General features: G+C 37.5%; 1 protein-coding gene across 1 annotated transcript; it reads right to left on the bottom strand.

Moving 5' to 3' along the window:
• Positions 1-313: 313 nt before the first annotated feature.
• Positions 314-2448, bottom strand: b9d1 (B9 protein domain 1). Its single transcript, XM_055191488.2, has 7 exons — positions 2233-2448; positions 2017-2085; positions 1820-1928; positions 1596-1692; positions 1441-1503; positions 714-781; positions 314-603 (listed from the first exon to the last, which is right to left on the bottom strand). The coding sequence occupies exons 1-7, from the start codon at positions 2293-2295 to the stop codon at positions 461-463; spliced, it is 612 nt and encodes a 203-aa protein (XP_055047463.2). The 5' UTR covers positions 2296-2448; the 3' UTR covers positions 314-460.
• Between the last annotated feature and the right edge of the window lie 8711 nt (positions 2449-11159).

The raw sequence follows: 11159 nt of genomic DNA, 5'->3' as shown, positions 1-11159 counted from the left end.
TGTTGCAATTAAAACTCAATCGTGCTTTTTTCTGCACTAAATGGCAGTGATGTGGTTGGATAGTGCAGATTAAGGGGTGGTATTATTATAATAAGAGCTCCTTATGACATCATAAGGAGAGCCAAATTTCAACAACCTATTTTTTCATGCTTGTAGAGAATGGTTTAGCAAAACTAAGTTACTGGGTTAATCATTTTCACATTTTCTAGGTTGATAGAAGAACTGGGGAACATCCCAATCATAGCACTTAAACATGGAAAAAGTCAGATTTTCATGCCATGGCCCCTTTAACTTTGGAAAAAGTTCTTTAAAATAAACTCAACACTAGTTTATTAAAACTTACAAAACTGATATAACAACTATAAATACAAAAAGGTGCAAAACTACATAAAACTAAGCATTCAGATCCTGTCTCAAAATTCCTGAAAGCTGTTAACAAGGCCTTTATCTTCCGTTAAAATTACGTTCCATACATCTGCTCTGTTCGTGTCAGTCCTGCAGCAGGTGTATGCTCTGGAGTAGTGTCATAACCCAGCTTTTTCATGTCCTTGGTAACAATGTTGAACCGCAGCGTCACGAAACCTTGCGAGCGCACCCTTGTAACTGCAAATAGACAAACTGCATCAGTAATGGAGCATCATTTCACTCCAGTAAAGAGCAGCTATGTTTGATGATCCACACTACATGTTTACACTAAGGGTGTACAATCTTACCTTCTCTTCCTTCTCCCTGGGCGACAACCTTGGGATCTGTGAACTCTGGACGCCTTCCCATCAGCCAGCTGAGCACAAGACATTATAATGAGAGCATATTATTGCATGTTTGTCAGGCATAGAGTAAGAGCTTACATATGGGAGTGTCATACTAATTGTACATTACACATCCATAAAATCGCAGAAACAGGAAATTAAATCCAGACATAAAGCCACATCTTTAAAAGAGGGGTTGGGTGGATAAGAACATTATAACGTGTACATTTAGTATATGTTTATAGTCATTTATTTTATCTGTTTCAAAGCGATAGTTCACTTTAAAATGAAAATTCTGTCATCATTTACTCATCCTCATGTTCTTCTTAACCTGTATGAATTTTTTTCTGATGAACACAAAAGAAGATATTTTAAGAAATGATGGTAAACACACAGCAGTAAGTGACCATTGACCTTCATAGTAGGAAAAAATATTTTGGAAGTATTGTGATAAATGACTAGGCATTTTGTATTTTGATAAATGATGGTAAGCACACAGTTGATGGTACCCATTAAATTCCATCATATTTTTTTATTCCTACTATGGAAGTCTATGGTCACTTACTGCAGTCAAAAAAAAAAAAGAAATTCATACAAGTTTAGAACAACATGAGGATGAGTAAATGATGACAGAATTTTCTTTTTAAAGTGAACTATCCCTTTAAATATTACTTAAGAAATTGCTTACAACCTCGTGAACTTCTGCAGTCTTGATGTGGACTCGGGAACAAACATGGGAATGGTTTTGGTGTGTCTAGAACAAGAGTGCATTTACACATCATTTGTCAAACATGTTGAATGCTCTGAATCTGTATATTGTGATGAAAAAATTGATATGAATCTTACTTTCCAGGAGTAAAGGGGATGTGCACAGCCCCATATCCCCGGACTACGTCATTCCCAAATGTATCTGGGCCATACACACTAACTACAATTTGAGGCCCTGAAAAATAAACTCATACAGTATGACATCCATAAAGAAATTATGTATTTTAAATACTGTACATATAAAAGGTAAAAATCTTTATTAAGATAACATTTTATTTTTAACCAAAATTTGATATGCTTACAGCCAAATGGATTGGTGCTTTTAAACGTGATGTCCAATGGGAAATTCCACACCAGATTCTCAGATCCACTTCCCTTTGATGTTATTTGAGATATTCCTTCTTCTAACCCCTTTGTATTTTAAAAAAAGATGCACAAATTTACTACAAATATATTATTAGCATATGACAAAATCACACAATGAGATCATGTCACTCACTGACGTAGGCGCCCAATCGTGTCCATACACAAAACAATACTTGCAATACAGGTCATCATATTCTGGAAACTATAGACAAAATGAAGCAACGTTATTATATTAATTCCAAGTCAGTAAAGACCTTTACACACAGCTAGTTAACGCATTCATTTACAAATCAAAGTACACGGTTAACAAAACATTTGCTACTTTACGTGTACACCAATGCTAACTCACATTAGCTGTTTCGATTTGTCCGTTAACCATGAGAAGAAAAACTGATGGATTGTTTGAGGTCATCTTCACATTATTAATAAACGAAAAACATTTAAATAAAAGCCAAATGTTCCTCGCTTTAGTGAGTTTGATCGGGTTAGCTTTTCGTTGCCAACATCTCTGTGGGTGCTATGGACGCTTTCACAACGGCAAACGACAAGGTCCAAAAATGATTGGAGACGAAATGCGATTTTTAAATTGCAGTGCCACTAGGTGGATGTCGTGGACATGAAATTAAACCTGAAGAAAAATGGTCGAAATTCAGGTTTGTGCATAAAGACTCTCTCTTGTTTTGTTTTTTTTTTGTTTTAATGCGATTTATGTCATTAATATTATAATATAGCTGCAAATCGACACAGCAGATTAGTGCATACTTAGAAAACCAACATACATACATTTAGAAAAATACAGAAAATAAAAAAGACAAAGTATGACAATAATGAAGATAATAAATGTAAAAAATTGGCCTAATAATTGAAAATTAATTAAAATGTACATTTTAACAACTACATGATAGTAGTAATGCAATTCTATACACGAAATACTAACACCTGAAATCAGAGCAGTGCTTTCTAAGGATGTGCAGTTATAAATCTGGCTCTGACAAATGCACGTCTGGTCCGGCCCTTTAGCTAATACCCGAATTTGAGTCCCGCCTCTGTGACAAAGGTTTAAAGAAGCTTTACTGGCATTAATGATGATATATTGATATCTATTAGACGGAGGCAAAACGAGAGAAAGCACAGGTAACATTGTGGAATCAAATCTATAAATATATGAATTCCAGTAGTCTTTGATTCAAGCACAGTTTACATTGAGAAAGAACTGGCCGTCACTTTTTAGCCTAATGGTGTCCCAGTTTGAGCCGTTGCCAATTTTCCTTTTCTGGGTCCAGTTCTTCGACTTGAGTGGCTATTATTAGCAGGAGACGTCTGTACTATTTATAAGTTCTCCATGGGACCTGTGTTTCCTTTTCAGGCCTGAAATAAAGATTTATTCAGTCATTTCCATGTTTAACCCATGTGGCTTTGATGTTATGCTGAGCTGGTCCTTCATTGTATAGCATGTGACAAATTTTCCATTTGCGATATCTATTTAATATATTTTAATCAAAACGTCAAATCAACCCATACAGCAAAAATGTTCAAATATAATTTTAAATATATTTCAAAATATACAAAAAAAATTGAATATGTTTACAATATTTTATGGCCATTTTTGTATCTTTTTAAATATTTTTAACAAATATATATATATGTGTGTATATATATATATACACACTCACCTAAAGAACTATTAGGAACACCATACTAATATTGTGATTGATCCCCTTTCGCCTTCAGAACTGCCTTAAAGGTGCAGTGTGTAAATTTTAGCGGCATCTAGTGGTGAGGTGCTGGTGAATTGCAATCAATGGCTCAGTCCACTGCTTACCCCTTGTTTTTTAATCACATAGAGAAGCTACTGTAGCCGCCACTGGACAAACATGTCATCGGAGACAACTTAATAAAAAAAAGTTTGTCCATTAAGGATTTCTGTAGAAACATGGCAGCACAAAATGGCAACTTCCATGTAAGGGGACCCTCTGTGTATGTAGATAAAAACGTCTCATTCTAAGGTAATAAACACATAACGGTAAATTATGAAAGGTCTTTATACACCCCTGATAGTTTTGTATATTGTTTTGCATTTCTGTCAAGATATCCTTCTAAAAATTACACACTGCACCTTTAATTCTTCGTGGCATTAATTCAACAAGGTGCTGAAAGCATTCTTTAGAAATGTTGGCCCATATTGATAGGATAGCATCTTGCAGTTGATGGAGATTTGTGGGATGTACATCCAGGGCATGAAGCTCCCGTTCCACCACATCCCAAAGATGTTCTATTGGGTTGAGATCTGGTGACTGTGGGGGCCATTCTAGTACAGTGAACTCATTGTCATGTTCAAGAAACCAATTTGAAATGATTCGAGCTTTGTGACATGGTGCATTATCCTGCTGGAAGTAGCCATCAGAGGATGGGTACATGGTGGTCATAAAGGGATGGACATGGTCAGAAACAATGCTCAGGTAGGCCGTGGCATTTAAACGATGCCCAATTGGCACTATGGGGTGCCAAGAAAACATCCCCCACATCATTACACCACCACCACCAGCCTCCACAGTGGTAACAAGGCATGATGGATCCATGTTCTCATTCTGTTTACACCAAATTCTTCAACTGTCCAATTTTGGTGAGCTTGTGCATATTGTAGCCTCTTTTTCCTATTTGTAATTGAGATGAGTGGTACCCGGTGAGGTCTTCTACTGTTGTAGCCCATCCGCTTCAAGGTTGTGCGTGTTGTGGCTTCACAAATGCTTTGCTGCATACCTCAGTTGTAACGAGTCATTATTTCAGTCAAAGTTGCTCTTCTATCAGCTTAAATCAGTCGGCCCATTCTCCTCTGACCTCTAGCATCAACAAGGCATTTTCGCCCACAGGACTGCTGCATACTGGATGTTTTTCCCTTTTCACACCATTCTTTGTAAACCCTAGAAATGGTTGTGTGTGAAAATCCCAGTAATTGAGCAGATTGTGAAATCCTCAGACTGACCTGCATGGCACCAACAACCATGTGCACGCTCAAAATTGCTTAAATCACCTTTCTTTCCCATTCTATATATTAATTTGTATGGGTTGTTAAATAAGAAATGTATTTGTTACCCCCGAAATACATTTTAAAGAGCACCGATTTAGGATTTTACATTTTCTTTGGTGTGTAAATGTGTATTAGTACATCTTAATGATATGCAAAAGGTACAAATCCCAAAGTAAATGATGATGCAAGTTATCATCTCCAATGTAAATCTCTTTTCTTGGACTACAACAAACACACGGATTGTAGGCAACAGTTTACTTCCTGGGATTGGTGAAGACCGACATTATCATAATTCCTCCTGCTTCAGACTCACAGCCTGTAAGTTAACTTCTGTTAGCAACCGAATCTTTCAAACATGTTAAGGAGCGTCACATTTCTGGCTGATGTCAGAGGTATTCAGGCCAATCACAGCGCACCGATTAGCTGGCTAATCAGGGACACAGCGCATTTCAAATCCGTGTGTTTCAGAAAGAGAGTAAAATCTGGAGCTACAAAATGTATGGTATGTGGAAAATGTTTTGTTTTTTAACCTTAAACCACACAAACACATTGTATTATACCAAATACACAAAATAATGTTGTTTTTTAGGAATGAAATAGGTGCTCTTTAAAATATATGTTAATATATGAAGGTTAAAACTAAATATATTTTCAAATTCCAAAATATATTTAATTAAGCTTTACTTTCTACTAAATGTATTTAGCATATATTTAAAACGTGTTTTTGGCCAAAGAAATAATTTTTTGCCATATGTGGACAGCATGTGACCGGCCATGTCCATCTAATTGACATTGTTTGTTTGGGTTGACATTTGCTAGTGTCACCAAACCATGCACCAACTGTCCACAATATAGCAAATGTCATGGAAATGTCATTTGCCCTGGGCTGTAAGTTGGAGGGCTTGTCTGCTTCGTGCTCCCCATCATCTGAAAAATGATCTTGTGTCCTCTGAAAGACAACCTTTCTCTTTCTGGTGGTCTTGAAGATGTTCAGGAGCTTATAATAGCACGGCGTGACCCAGATTGAGAATGATTCAGATTAAGGTCCTGTCCCAAACACCCTTGTGGACCCTTTGGGGCGGTTTCCCGGACCAGGATTAGCTTAGTTTAATTAGGAAATATAACTTTTAACAAACACGCCTTACTAAAAACATTTCCAGTGTGCATTTTGAGGTAAAACAAAGGGCACTGATGTATTTTAAGATATTTCAGTGCATGTTGTTTTCAGTTTGGAGAGCTCTCAAAAGTGTTTAAAGGATTAGTCCATTTTCATGGAGGAAAAATCCAGATGGTTTGCTCACCACCGTGTCATCCGGGGTGTTGATGTCTTTCTTTGTTCAGTCGAGAAGAAATTATGTTTTTTGGGGGGAGCCTTGCAGGATTTTTCTCATTTTAATGGACTTTAATAGAGCCCAACATTTAATACTTAACTCAACACTTAACAGTTTTTTTCAATGGCGTTTCAAAGGACTAAAAACAATCCAAAACGATGCATAAGTGTCTTATCTAATGAAACGATTGTCATTTTTGACAAGAAAAATAAAAAATATGTACTTTTAAATCACAACTTTTCGTCTAGGTCCGGTCCAGCGCGACCTAATGTAAATGCGTAGTGACGTAGGGAGGTCACGTGTTACATATATAAAACGCACATTTGCGGACCATTGTAAACAATAAACTGCCACAAAGGCATTAATTAGTATCAGTTGACATACAACAATGCAGGAACGGTCCTCTTTCAAGACGCTTGTAAACACTGGGGCGGAGTTTCGCGTTCGTCCTCTGTGACCTCTTGACGTCATGACGTATTGCGTGGGGTCAGCTGGCGCATCACGACCGGATCTACATGACGAGAAGTTGTGCTTTAAAAGTGTACATTTGTCACTTTTATTGTCAAAAATGACAATCGGTTTGCTAGATAAGACCCTTGTGCCTCGTTTTGGATTGTTTGTAGTACTTTGAAACTCTGTTGAAAAAAAACTCTTAAGTGTTGAGTTAAGTATTAAATGTTGGGCTCTATTAAAGTCCATTGAAATGAGAAAAATCCTGCAATGTTTTCTTCAAAAAACATAATTTCTTCTCGACTGAACAAAGAAAGACATCAACATTTTGGATGACATGGTGGTGAGTAAATTATCTGGATTTTTCTTTTAAGAAAATGGACTAATCCTTTAAGTCTAGGACTAGTCTAATCCCTGTCCGGGAAACCACCCCTTTAAGTTTACACTTTTGTAGTCCACACCACTTCAGGCTGAACAAAAGAGCGGCTACTTATGCACCCTTTTGAAACCAAAAATAATAAACTGCACAGCATTCAATCTTGTTGAATTCAAAGATGTGAACAAGCAAAGGCCACAATTAGTCAACATAAGGGCCTAATTCAGAAATCCTTCACTGGATTTCCATAAGGCCGGGCAACATCAATGTTATAGGTTTAATAACAAGGGAAACGTATTAATGTAAAAACATTATTATGTAGATATGCTTGTGAAATTAAGCTGAACATTAGCTTCTTGACACAACTGCTGCTGCTCTTTGTCAGTTTTAGATTTGTTCACTCAATACTCAAAAGAAACACTTACCATATCTATAATGGAGTGAAATATACATCTGCTACCATTATGACTATGCATTACAAAGGCTTAAAAGCTCATATATATTATGTGGTTTTATAGATGCCTGCCTGATGACTTTAAATGGCCAACTTTCTCCATCAATTTAGTAGTGTATTAGCAGCACTTTAGTGGCATCCGGTGACTTCTTTTTTCGAGGGCGCATGATGCGAAGTTCATCACAACATGTATGTTGCCCGTCATGTGTGTGGTTTGTAATTTCAAAATATGTGTTCGGCGTGTCTTGTGAAACTATGTGCATCACGTGTCTTGTCAAAATCAGTCCCTGCTGCAGACGCGTCCAAAGGGTCTATGACAAAAGAGACGCCCGCGTTTGCCCAATACTTGCATAATCTCATGTGTAATCAGAGTTTACTGTTAAGGGAGTGTCTTGCGTGTATTTTGTGAACGTGAGCGTCTCTCTTATCACAAACGGTTTTGACGTGTGTGCAGCAGGCACTTATTTTGACAAGACACATGATGCACATGGTTCACATGACGCAAGCAACACACGACACACCGAACACTTATTTTGACCCCTCGGATGAGGAGTCACGAGCCGCCACTGGGGCACTGTAAGCTCCTTGTTTCTTTTTGAAATTTTCAATGTCTTTGGAAAGCTCAGGCGAGACACCCGGAACGTATGTCATGTAAAATTGTTATCGATTTATGTTCTTCCCCCACAAACTCCAATCTCGGTCAGAGTGCCATTTATTTTGTGGGCTGATCATTAATATTGCCTCTCCATTAGCTGGAGTGCAGGTCTGTGACGGCATAATGGCTTGTGTCAAACAGATGAGTGGGTCACCGTGGATCTGCATGAGGCAGGGAGCAGATATGAGGTTTTATCCTTTTGACCACTGCCCAATTATATATGCAGGATAAATCTCTCCAACCAATGCTTTTAGGAATTTACCATTTGATGAATAATAAAAGAATAGATTTTCATAAGGGAGCACATAAATGCTTTTGTCTCGGACATTACCGTAACTGATGTTTACTCAATTCCCAGACCAATTTGCTCTTATCTGCTTGAAGTTGAAGACAGGAAATGATAAAAAGCACAGGATGGGTTTCAACATGCTTTCTTAGATTCTTTCATTACAAACATTACGATCCTTTTAAGTCCAATTTTACTTGAATTATTCAATTTGCTTTATTTCACACCTTTGTATTGCCACTGTCTTTCAGCCACTAAGGGCCACATTGTTTCATTGATGATTTTTTAAATCGTTGCAGGAGATATGTAATTAAACTTTATACTTTAATTACATACTAAGCCATACTTTGCTTTGTAGAAAAAGTGATTTTGAAAAGTGTGTCACTGTAAAATATCATAATTATGAGATTAGAAGTATCAAAGTTTGACAAAATGTCATCGATTTCAATCTTTGATGTGGCATTATTCAGTCAATATAAAGATATCAAGGTTATATTTCCATTGAAACTACATTATTTTGAATCAATGATTTTATGTAAAAACAGGAAATCACACAAAAAAATGACTTTTGATGGGTTTTTACAGGAAGGGTCACAAATAAAGAGATAAAGATGGCCATTTTGGAGGTGAGGGGAGTTCATTAAGATTAAACAAGGCTTTTGACTCCACAAATTCCAAGGTCGTGACCTTATTACACTAACATCCATTTACATTATAGTCTCGTCTGTATACTTACTGTTCATTCTTCAAGACATTTACATTTGGCCTAATGCACCGCTGCCCATTATGTAAAATGAGTGTAATGGCCTTTGTGTATACCTGAATAATTTGTGGTCCTTTTAGAGAGATTAGATGTTGTGTGTTCTCCGTAACCCTTAACCTTGCCTTCTGAAATACTTGTTTGTCAATCACAACATTTAATAAACAAAAATATCTAAATAATGAGTGTTGTCTTAGACATGACTGTTTCATGTCCAAGAAAGCCTACGTTGGTGTACAGTATGTGCTTATTGTCAAAAAAGCTGGGTTAGATTGTGAAACAGATATTCACCATTTCTGATTTTAGGATTTTTAGGCGGCCCTAGAAAAGTAGCTCAATGACGCACTGGAGCCACCGCGTATGGCCCCGCCCCTAACACAAATTGCAAGCATCCATTCAGGTTGTAGCAGTATTTGGACCTGTCCCAAATTGCACACTTCATGTGGATATTAGGTCTGGTTGCCTTAAAGTGTGTGTGCCGCTAAGTGTACAAGTCTGTAGGGTGTCCAATCTGTCATTTTTTATGCTCTGAAGTGCTCATCAGCGCCCCTTTTGCACCCTTGATGCGGTCTTCGGCTAAGCCCACAAGTCCTTGCAAAAGAGCAATCAGACGAATTATCTTCTTATTTCTGGCGTGACACTCGATTCTGTCCCTAGATACGACTCGGGTGTGCCCTCGTGGACTCGTGTCAATGGTCCCTAAGGTCTGCACTAGATTATATCATCAAAGTGTGGACTCTGAGGAAGTCCACAAGTCCAGAGTGTGTCCAGAAAGTTGAGAGAGAGGGCAGCTGTCCTGTGAGTGGGCGTGGTTTCAGCGGCAAAACTCTGGTTGCAGCACACACATTAGGAGATTTTTTTCTTTCAAATCCATGAACACTACAAAATCAGATAATCATGGTGCATCACACACTACAAGATATTAAGATTATTGTCCCAGAGCGTGGGTTTCACCTCACCTCACAGAAGATTTAAACAAATGGAGATTGTGACACATTTTTTATGTTTACATTTGCTAGCTTGTGTGCTTCTTAAAGAGCATTTTGTATTAGTACATGTTAATGATATGCAAAAGGTACAAAACCAGAAGTAAACGATGATGCGAGTTATCGTCTCCAACGTAAATCTCTTTTCTTGGACCACAACAAACACATGGATTGTAGGCAACAGTTTCCTTCCTGCGATTGGTGATGTAGACAAGACCGACATTATCTTAATTCCTCCCGCTTTGGATTCAGCCTGTAAGTTAACTACTGTTAGCATTGCATTGTGAGTGAATCTTTCAAACATGGTAAGGAGTGTTACATTTTCGGCTGACGTCAGAAGTATTCAGGCCAATCACGTCTAAATGGGCGTGTCCGAATCCACTTTTGCTAATTTAACGATGAGAAAAATGGTTTGTGTGCAGAGCGCATGGCCGAAAAGGGTTGGTCCTATTTTTTTAATGAGTGATGGGTGTGTTTTGGGCGTTACATGCAATAAACCAATAAGAGTCTCAGCTCTCATCCCCTTTAAAAGCCTGTTGCGCTGGCGCTATGTTTAATCCCTATTTAGATGACGGACTTTGTAAACTGAAAAACTAAGCGGAGGAAGAAGATCCCCAGTTTAAGATTAATGTTAAATAATTGTGTTGTTATTCACTTGTATTGAAATTGTTATTTATTATTAAAACCTTTATAAGTAAAGCAGGAGGAAAAAAGCAGGCTTTTAATTGCTTTAAATGTATGGCTATCCAATATCATCAAAAATGAATTTACAAGTATGTAAGAAAAAGTTTGCACTCTAAAAATAGGCTACTTTATTTGTAACAAACAGGAAATAAGGAATTTATAAACGGCTCTCCGCACGTTTCAGCACTTGGACAGCGTTACAAGTTTTTTTTAAGCATTACTTAAAAATGTTTCTCATCTCACCATATCCACAGGTACAGAGTCAT

Source organism: Misgurnus anguillicaudatus, chromosome 19, assembly GCF_027580225.2.
Source record: "Misgurnus anguillicaudatus chromosome 19, ASM2758022v2, whole genome shotgun sequence".
Classification (NCBI taxonomy): domain Eukaryota; kingdom Metazoa; phylum Chordata; class Actinopteri; order Cypriniformes; family Cobitidae; genus Misgurnus; species Misgurnus anguillicaudatus.
Note: the sequence above shows the minus strand (reverse complement) of the source record. Positions and strands in the feature narration are given on the sequence as shown.

Bases quoted from the DNA above. Each gene is read 5' to 3' on its own strand.
- b9d1 (XM_055191488.2), bottom strand. From the start codon at position 2,295: ATGACCTCAAACAATCCATCAGTTTTTCTTCTCATGGTTAACGGACAA. The intron at 2,086-2,232 runs GTGAGTTAGCAT...TTTTGTCTATAG, and splicing joins GACAAATCGAAACAGCTAAT to TTTCCAGAATATGATGACCT. The intron at 1,929-2,016 runs GTGAGTGACATG...TAAAATACAAAG, and splicing joins ACGATTGGGCGCCTACGTCA to GGGTTAGAAGAAGGAATATC.